The following is a 10,435-nucleotide window of genomic DNA, read 5'->3' as shown; positions in this document are numbered from 1 at the left end:
TTTGAAATATTCTTTTCATATATTTTTTTCATTTTTTTGCTCACATAAATACAATGTACATTAAAGACAAAAGCAGATGACCGATAAATAGAACGACCAAGACCCAACGTTACACAAAATCTCTCTATTACAAATATACGCACATTCACTAATTATATTTAAAGTCTAAATTAAAGTTAGTAAGTATGTCAGGTAATTCGTGATTATATTTCCATAATATTCTGGATAAGACGTATTAACAAAAAATTTGTGTTACTTGCTTTTGATTTTTTTTTTTATTGCTTCAAGAAAAATAAACCATGGGTACTTCAAGAAAGTAAACTTGGAAATCAAGATTAGCCTCCCTTGGTAAGTGCAAAACTAGAGTTACCTCCCTTTATCAACGCTCTCCTGGAAATAACCCGCCCATTTTAAACGACGGATTTGAAGTAAGTTGGTGATCAAAACAGCGGTGAACAGAAGTATTTTAGAAAAGATTTGTCTTAGTTATAATAAGTAAGAATGAGGTTTATATATAATAGCGCTGTCACACTCATGAATATATCGTGCATGGATCCCGGATAGTCCTGTATTTGTGTAACAGCTACCCAGGATTCTGTGAAATGAACACGAATAAAGTTAATGTTGTTTTTAACATTTTTTATCATATTATTTCTCAAACGGGGACTAATTTCATTGCCTAATTTTTTTGTAAAAGTCACATAATTCACCCCTACTGGATAAGCCTATTTAATTTGCTTACTATGGGATTATAAATTGAACACAGGTAAAACTCCATCAAACATGACATTTGCACTGAATTTCCCTGATGGCGATATGCTGTATTTAAAATTGTCTTCATGACAAAGTGATGAGACAATACGTAATACTATCACAAAAGAATTCAGTAGTTTATACACAAAAATATAGTCTTTTAAATCAGTTATATGGCAATATGAACATGATGATGCCCTTTTTGGATTCGATAAAAAATAAAAACGACTTAATCAATTTTTATTTCACATAATTCTGCATTTGGGTAACTAAATGATTACTCATTCAAGACTTAGGACAGTTACACTAATGCAGGAGTGCATCCCGCTTATACATGTATACGGGAGTGTGCACAACCGGAGTAATATCGTTTTAATTGAGATTTTAACATTGGATTTACTATAAAGTGAATAGAGGCAAAAGTCACTCTTTAAATTTCCTTTGAAAATAATTCAGAATACAGTATGAAGTAAAACTTCGATGTTCTACTTATATTAATGTTTTAAAATTTATTTGTGTTCCAAAATATATACATTAGTACTAGTGTTTTTTTGCTTTTTTAAATTCAAATGTTTTATGAAAATTCCACTCAAGCTTAAGTCTATACATGTAGCTGTTACTTCTACCACAGGTTGAACAATGGCAGTTAGTTCCTCCATCAAATCTGCTAATAAAAGCTTGAGCCATTGAACATTGCATTCCATATGTGCATCAACTTCTAAATTTTGATTTTCATTATTTTCATTTTAGAAGCAAGATGTCAACTTCCAATGTTCCATCATCTATTCCTTTGCGGACATCGAAAAAAGCTCCAGAGGAAGCTAAGAAAACAACATACATGAAAAGTAAACAGCACTCAGCCACCGGGAAGAATTATAATCAGCTGAGAAAAGGGTATTGTATATATTGTAATATCTATTTTCTTTTGCAAATGTATTAAAGGGACAATTCAGTCTAAGAGAACATTAAAATTTGTACATATATCGGAAAAACCAGTTCTTATGGAAATTAAATCATCAGTCGGTTTTACTGTGATATGCCTGAAAAGCCCATGACTGTCACATGTGTATAGATGTTCAAACTCCTCGCTGTCCGCCATTACACATTGTGGTCGAACTTCTTGTATGCCGAACCCTGTCCCTTGCTCGTAGAGTAATGCAACTTTTGTCTTGAACTGGTCAAATCGCTCAAACAGTAGTGTGTTTACCTCATTAGTTGAATTGTCTTGCCTAAAAGTCATTTTATCACCTTCTCAGTGGTTATGTAGTTTATTTGTTTAACGTGCGTGATTTTGGCTCAGGTATGGGTGAGGCGTCCATATTGTACCTGCTTAATCGTATTGATCAACGATTTGATATTTCAACGATATTAATTAAAATACTAAACAATGACGTGGAATTTCTCAATATTTTATGTTATATGTTTCATAAGAAATGTAGAACAATACATTTATGCCATATTTTGCTTCTTGGTTATGTAAAAGAATTAGCCAGAGCGAATTGTCCCTTTAAATATAATGTGATATGAAATTAAGCATTTTAATATACATCCTGAATATATCATTTTAATATTGTCTTTGTTTCATCAGTGTTTGAAATAAATAAATAAACCAGAGGTAACCTGTTGTTCCATGGTCAATAAAAGTATATTTTAAGTGGAATCAATAAACAGGTAATGATGGTAAAGTTAAAAATATTTCCATTTATGATATCATATAGACTAAGCTTTAGTGGAATTTTCATGTCCCAAGTTTTCAGCTTCTTAATTTTTATTTGGTTTTATTAGTTTTACATCCTATTAAACAGACAAGGTCATTTTAGGACGTGCCAAGTTTGTTGGTGGAGGAAAGTCATGATCAGTACCTGGGAGAAACCACCGACTAGCAATCAGTACCTGGCAACTACCCACATGGGATTTAAACTTGCAACCCGGAGTTCACAGGTGGTGGGCTTGTAGCAATATGTTGGACTCCCCTCCCCCATAACTTTTGACTTTGCTGTTTCATAAAAAGATAATATCTATTGATGTTCAGCTTGAGTAAAACTTCTAAGTTTTTTTTTAACATAAATCACCTTTGTTTAGATTTACTGAAAGAAAAACTGAGAAAGAAAAATTCCTAGACGAGACCACTAGACTACAGAATGAATTATCTGAGTATAAGGAAAGCGTAGCTGTAGCGCAGCGAAGGCTGGACCAAGAAAGGGTAGGTATATTAACTGATTATTTCGAGGTCTCCATTATAATGGCTTTATACAGAGTGGCTGCCTCAACTTCAAAGATTTTGTTATTCATACTGTAGCTAATATAAGTTCTTGTAGTTAAAAAAGAATCTGTTTGTGATCATTGTATGGTAATTATTGAAACTCTTCTCAAAGAATTGGAAACATATATACCTGGTATATATATGGAAATTTACGTGAAGGGGAAATTATACAATTACTTGAAGGGAGTCTTAGAAAGAAAATTTACCCCCGCATGAAATACTTGGCATGTATATATGAAAGTATATTGCAAAACAATAATTGGTTATTTAATACAAAAATAATAGTGTAGACTGGAAAAATGTTAACATGCGTTAATCACGGAAAATAATTAGAAAATATCCACATTTACAGCAAAGACTTTTACATGAAATATTTAACAATGTTATAGGAACGATTGTCAGAGCTTCAGAAACATGCAGATGAGAAAGAAAATCGTTTATCAGGTAAGAATCAAATGGATTAGACCCATAGCACTATTGAAATGTCACAGACAAAATTATTTTGACAATAGATTCTGTACATGTGCAGTGTTAGAGATACATAAACTTGAGGGTTTATTATTAAGACATTAACAGAACAGCTACCAGATAATGTTCAGTTTTGTAATTAAGCTCTCATCCCTACCCAGTGAACTTATTACATACTATAAATAAAATGTTATGATAATGTTTTAGATTGGGTTTCACATACCTTGTGATGAATGTTTGTATTTTCTGTTAACAGGTGAAATACAGGAGCTCCAAACAAAAAATTCCACCCTTGAAGAAAAAACGTAAGGATATATGTTTGCTGTTATAGAGCCATGATTTTTTTTTTAAGGAGGTCTAGATGAAATTGGTTTATTTAGATGAATATTTCAAAATAATATTTCAAATTACAGGTTAAGAGTTACTAAGGCCCTTTCTTGTTGTCAAATTTGCTATATGACTGTTCACCATACCCAACAGATATTTCAAAACCTACGAAAACATTCAGTTGATTAAACAAGTATGATAATTGTAATGTTGACATGTATGATTTTCTATTAAGTTTTAAAAAATAATGTTTATTTTTGCTTTATTTACAGGACAAGTTATGAGAAAAAACTTCTTTTGTGTAACATTAATCCAGGTATGATAATTTACTCCAGTTCCTAACATCTACATACAACTGTAACTTTACATCAGTCGTTTTTCATGACTAGTTAATTTCGTGATTAGTCTATTGAAACCAATTCACAAATTCATACATATGTATTTTGTGATACTTCGCTCCGATTTCTCGAAACAAATTGAAGTAAAAAATTTTTATATAAGTTACATAAGGAGGAAAACATAAGTTTTGACTTAAGTCTTCGCTTTTGTTGCGAGAAATCGGAGGCTCGGAGCCTGATCCCAAAATAACATTAATTCTCTTAAGTACATTTGGTTGAAAATTTCAGCTATTACTGGTGTAAGGTCATGTCAGATATTGTAAATATAAAAATATGTTTCCGATTTTGTCTTTATCTGTTACTGTCGTACATTACAGTGACACTGGAACACATGAATGAGAGTGACACACACAAAGATATGCTGTCAAAGAGAAGGGAGGCAGCAAAGGTAGGTATACTATAATATTGATTTATCCGAATTGGTTTTAATATCCACAACTTTTCCAATGGAAATGTGATTTGCAATTTTGATTTCTTTCTTGTGCCTTGTAGGTAAAAGTTAATTTTCATTAATTTGGTCTTTTCTTTGGTATTGATTATAAATTTTAGTATAGTTGCATGGCACACTCTTGTTATTTGGAGTCAAACCTTTTAAACAATTGAAAACTCCCTTCCCTTAATCATATAATTCGTCACTTACAAAAATTAAATGCAAGATTTCCTTGTAAACCTTCTTTAAACTACTTTATTGCCTGTTTAAACTTTAGTTACCTACCTTTAATTGAGCACAAAGACTAAAATCAAAAGAAAATAACTGCTGATACAACCATAGTTAACATACCTGATATTAATTTGTTCATACATTAATATTTTGAAGTATGGCAGAAGGAAGTTACACAGCTCCTTTGCATCTTGATCACATTAAAAGTATATCAAAATATATTCTTTCTCTCATTAGGAAAGTGTGAGTTTGCTGAAGAAAAGAGTTGAAAGCTTAAATAAAGAGTCATCAAAAATATTTGAAAACATGAAGGTAAGTCAACTATTTACATCATTAGCACATACCGGAGAGGGACAGAACATTACCATCACTCTGACTTAGATCTGAGGCAGTATAGCTTGAACTATACCCCTGATCGATTCGTCAAGAGCGGGCGGCCGCCGGCAACCCGGCGAGGCGGCTAAGTCACTCGATTCAATGAAAAAGTGCACCGGTTGCGCGACAGGCAATTTACTTCAACTTTGATTCAATAGTTTCATTAAATCCCCAAGTTTGTTTTTATAGGGGATAGATTTTTATTTGACATTTTTTCCAAATACACTTAGTCTACAGTTTCTTTTATAATATGTTGAAATGCGTTCGGTATTTTCACATTTTCAAGCTGTATGTCCCCATTGCCAAGTTTAATAAATTTTGACATTTCATTATTGATTTTGAGTTATTTATAAAAGGCGGAATAAAGGTTAGATATTTGTAGACGAAACTTTCTTTAAGCAAAATTCATTCCGTTCAGACATAAATTCTCCAAACATTATGATTTTCTTGTTGTATTCATTAACGGACAGGAATTGAAACCTCTTTTGATACACACAGGTATGTAGATATACATTTATGAAGCGAATACATCGAGATGTGCAGTGATGTATAGACTTAGATATATATATAGCCCAGGTTTTGCTCTATAGATATTTTTCTCTATATAGTGTAATACGTACGGTGTCGCGGCATTTTATAGAACCAAGTGCCTGTGCATGTACATTCTATTAGTCTGATTATAACAAAATTTGTAAATCTAATGTATATAAAAATTAAATGTTTTATTCCAAGTACATAAAATTTCAATGACTTCTCTTCGACTGTTTATCAATAACAATTAAAACAGATTTTTAAGGTTTATTCTGAGGTTTTACACTTTCGAAAACAACACATTTTAAGGTTCTAATGAATCGTTTTCGTCAAACACATGTAATTCAGAGTGTAACATAAGAAAATAGATTTATATGTACAGTATTATACCTACATGTACATTTTAAATACATAATTCAGAAAGAATACTCAAAAGTGAATATGATTGTACGGGCTTTGTTAATGCCTATGTCATGACATGAGAAAAAGAATTCTACTGGTGACATGTAGTAAGAAATGAATTAATAAAAAAGTTTGCATAAAAGTTACAACAATGCCACACCAAGGTATCAATTTAAACCCAGTTTATTAAGATAACTCATGCTTTACTAATCGGTGCTTCGGCGATCTGTTGAATTTTAGTAAGAACAAATAATGATTGGCGTGTGGCCCAATGCAAGGAGCGACAGTGCTTAGAGCGACAAAAATGCCTAGCCGATAACACGCGGCTGTGCGATAAAACAATTATGTCGCTCTGTCGCATTAGCGAGAAAACAAGATTTGTCGCACCGACAGTGTATTTTTGTAACGTTGCAGTGTCACTCCGCACATTATCTCACTATTGCTTCGCGTATTGTCTTGTGATGTGTAATTAAATTCCAAGCGGTAATGCTAGAACATTATCTCCTATTATATTTTTGTAATTCTACAATATAAATTACAATGCACCATACATTACATCAAATGTGCATTACAACAGGAACGCGCGGAGTGATTTTGTGAACGACAATGCGACATGGCAGATAAAGGCCACCATATGTATTTTCTATTTCATAAGAAACTTCAACACAAGAGATTAATGTAGTATGATGCAATTTCTTATATTTGTTCTTTTGGAATAAAAAACAGCATACATATGTATCATGCACGATGAAGAAAAATGAGAATGGAGGGGTTGTTCATTTTCCATTATCCAGTCACGGTATCCTATTGATATTAAACTCTAATGATTTATGAATTTCTTAAAGTTCTTGGCCTGGAGTTGAAAAATATGAATATTTGAAAGATATTTTTTATTGGCAAAATCGCTTTTTTCCAAATACACATTCTATTATTAACTCTACCATTACTATCTGAAAAACAATCATTCATTTATTATGAAACAGAGACAACCACGCACATGCGTCGACTATTTAATCAATTTTAATTTGTCTAATATAAAAGTTGTAAACGTACAAGTAGAAATATTTTTCTTACTCATGCTAACGGTAATTTTAGTGTAATAAATGTTTACCATAACATAATATTAACCAACTTAGAATACCATGCTATCTATTAGATCAACTTAAATTCAGTCTTTGATTATGCTTGATGCAAAAATCAAAATGTTACGAAAGCTCTGAAGAAATGTCCAACATGATGGAATACGTCAATTATGCTTGTTTTGCCAGATCGCCCGGTCACGTGACCAGCGTAACCGGTAGCCGCTTTTCAGAACGAATCGAGCACGGGTTATGATAACAGTAGTACTACATGTAAACCAACTATCTTGGTGAGCCATTAAATGTCGGGTATTTCTTGGGCAAGTAGAAATGTATTTAGTATTAAAGGCCCACTGCATGAACAGTTTCATGGAAATAAATTAAATGTTACTTTTCCTAACGTGGGTCATCTTGTTTCTTGTTGGCGCCCTGATTACTTGTGTATTACCCGGTAGTTGACTTTCAACTGTCCCAAATAGAAAAACAGCGAAATTAATATCTCCACTGTTAACATAGATTATGCATGAAATCTTGCATTTGTTTGGTGCTGTAACCTCATCTTAGACCAATTTTCTGATGTTATAATTGCTTTTAAGAAAAAAATGTTTTGGAAAGGTAGTGGGCCTTTAAATGGAAACTGTATACAATCATGAATCTATTATTAGCTAATCAATATCTTTCACATTTATTCTAAGATTCCTTTTAAATTTTGTGTTGACACAACAACTTAGATAGTTTATGTATGTTTAAATAGCTTCTTGTGTGCATTGGCATGCCACAATTTTACATGATATGCAGGATACAAATCAAGAAATTTTAGAGTTTTATTTTTTTTTACACAAAGAAGCATTATGGTACATACAAAGTTCATTTATACAGTATTTTGTTTGTCATTTCTTTCCTTTTTGTTTGTTTTACAGAACTTAGGAGCTGATATTGACAAAATTGTGGCAGATGTAACATTACCACCAGAGACAACATGAAGAAATGTCTACTGGGAATGTAAAAAGTCAGAGTAAAGAATAGACCCTTCCATGCCATGAGAACACAAGTTTCCAACAAAGGAGAGGTGTCTTGTTCCTGATAGATCTTAAATGATATCCTTAAGAAAGAGACAGTGGTGGTCAGAATCCTAGACAGTCATATGTCTATCTGCATAGATATTAGCCGTTTTCTTATTCAGAATAACTTGTTCAACCATTTGTAATGTCATTATTTCGAGTATACATGTTAATCCTGACGTACTTGCAGTTTATGATACAGGCCTGTAAGGCCTTTATCAAGGCTCATCTGAAAACAATATAAAATCACCAGGTCTGTCTTTCATTCAAAAACAAACAACTAGGTCCAACCAGTTAAACTGTATGTAATCGAAAACGGCCCTACTGGTTGGAAAATATAAATATCTAATCATAAACCATATACTGGATATAGAAATATAATAGAAAAGACCTAAGTAGCATGTCATTCTGAATCGATTGTTAAGTATGCATATTAGTATACAATATATTACATGTATATAAATTACATTAACAATATTTACTGATAAAACACAATGGGAAATTTTTTAATTTTTTGTGTTTTTTGTTTTTGTTTTTTTGCATGATCCCAGCAAAAAATTACACTTCATTATAGTGAATCAAGAAGAACTTTCCATATGTAATTCACTACCAAAAGATACAAACATGTATTTACAATGCATTTGTTTTTGTTTTAATTTTTCAAATGTAAATAAGAGCTCAAAATCAATCTTAGCAGTACTGCCAATCAGGAATATATATACATGTATAGTATACTGTACTTGCGGGTAGGTATTGATTGTGACGTCATATATTTTCGAGCGTGACGTCATATATTTTCGAGCGTAAGTTTCGGAGAAAACGACTTGAAGTGCACTCACAAAATAATGATGTCACAATGGATACCTACCCACAAGGGAACTAACTCTGTAATATGCAAAGACGGAATTGTTGCTGTTGATTCATCCCTATTTGCAAAATTTCATGTCTCGCAAAATTTATATAAAAAAATCACGGTTATACATATTAAAGACACAAATTCCCAACCAACAGTCATTACCAGGAAAATACAGTATATATTTTAATTACTCTAATACATATTGATGGTTGGTTGAAAATTTGTGCCGAGTCACCATGATCAATGCCTGTCTTGTGAATGATACTTTCAACGGCTACAAAGGTATTCAGTTTGCAATAACTTGTATATGCAAATACATTACAAACTGTAAATTGAAGGTCCATCTTTATAATATAACAGCTGGAATGGATGTACTATAAACAAGTACTGTTGTCTTCAGCCTTTTTTTATGTGTTAATTAGTGATTCTAACCTTCTGGTTGAATAATTCAATTACATTAGTTACAATAAATTGATATAAAAATATTAAAGTTAACCTTAGTGCATCAGTTCAGCATTTGTACCCTTAAAGGTGCGACATATATACATGTATATATAATAAATCAACAGCTTTGGAAACATTATTTGCTATATTAATGGTATTTAAATAATATTCGACTTATTTTTAAGTTGTTAAGAGCTCTACATATTCAAGGACGTATATGAGACTCACTTATAAATCCTTGACATATTGTACTTAGTTGCACAAGATTTTGTGTGTGTTTTTGTTTTAATAGAATTTATAAAAAAAAATCAACATTACTAAATACCAAAAGAAAACTCACATTATACATGTAATGAATACCTTTATCTTTACTTATATCATACATCAATATGTTTAGACAATAACCGATTTTTAAGCAATTCTGTTCGGAATTGACAAATTCTAAATTAATATAGTCATGATTGATGTTTTCAAGAATTAAATTTGAAGGACTAATAATATTAGCAATGTAAATATACTGTATACATTTATATTAAGCATTTCTTTATAAATGCATTAATGTGTGCACGTGTGATTTAAAAAATATAAATTTCGGAAATTATGAATAAAACAGAGATAAGATACGTAAAAGCGAAAATAGTTTTTTTTTAATTGGCTAACTAACAATAAGCCATCATATGTGGAAGATATTGTGGATATGATTTGTCGTGTAGGATACAAAATAATAAACACAATTTATAAAGTCAATACGTCTTTTGTTCATTTGACCAGTAAGTTCTAGAAAATTCGCATCGTCTAAGCTAACAAGTAAGCAACG

At 31.7% G+C, this 10,435-nt stretch overlaps 1 protein-coding gene across 4 annotated transcripts; it reads left to right on the top strand.

The window, feature by feature from the left end:
• Window positions 1–217: 217 nt before the first annotated feature.
• On the top strand, window positions 218–10,365 carry LOC138317947 (myosin heavy chain, clone 203-like). Of its 4 annotated transcripts, none has more exons than XM_069259929.1 (9): window positions 218–348; window positions 1,504–1,647; window positions 2,836–2,956; window positions 3,406–3,460; window positions 3,741–3,789; window positions 4,084–4,127; window positions 4,527–4,597; window positions 5,108–5,182; window positions 8,178–10,365. In XM_069259929.1, the coding sequence occupies exons 2-9, from the start codon at window positions 1,511–1,513 to the stop codon at window positions 8,238–8,240; spliced, it is 615 nt and encodes a 204-aa protein (XP_069116030.1). In that variant the 5' UTR covers window positions 218–348; window positions 1,504–1,510; the 3' UTR covers window positions 8,241–10,365. The 4 variants fall into 4 exon arrangements, with proteins under 4 accessions (XP_069116030.1, XP_069116028.1, XP_069116029.1 ...); XM_069259927.1 differs by having other exon boundaries at window positions 304–428; XM_069259928.1 differs by lacking the exon at window positions 218–348 and adding an exon at window positions 388–495.
• The last annotated feature ends 70 nt before the right edge of the window (window positions 10,366–10,435 follow it).

This window comes from Argopecten irradians, chromosome 3, assembly GCF_041381155.1.
Source record: "Argopecten irradians isolate NY chromosome 3, Ai_NY, whole genome shotgun sequence".
Classification (NCBI taxonomy): domain Eukaryota; kingdom Metazoa; phylum Mollusca; class Bivalvia; order Pectinida; family Pectinidae; genus Argopecten; species Argopecten irradians.
Note: the sequence above shows the minus strand (reverse complement) of the source record. Positions and strands in the feature narration are given on the sequence as shown.

Coding starts and splice junctions, on each gene's coding strand:
- LOC138317947 (XM_069259929.1), top strand. CDS start 1,511: ATGTCAACTTCCAATGTTCCATCATCTATTCCTTTGCGGACATCGAAA. Junction 3,790..4,083: donor TCCACCCTTGAAGAAAAAAC/GTAAGGATATAT, acceptor CTTTATTTACAG/GACAAGTTATGAGAAAAAAC. Junction 5,183..8,177: donor AAATATTTGAAAACATGAAG/GTAAGTCAACTA, acceptor TTTGTTTTACAG/AACTTAGGAGCTGATATTGA.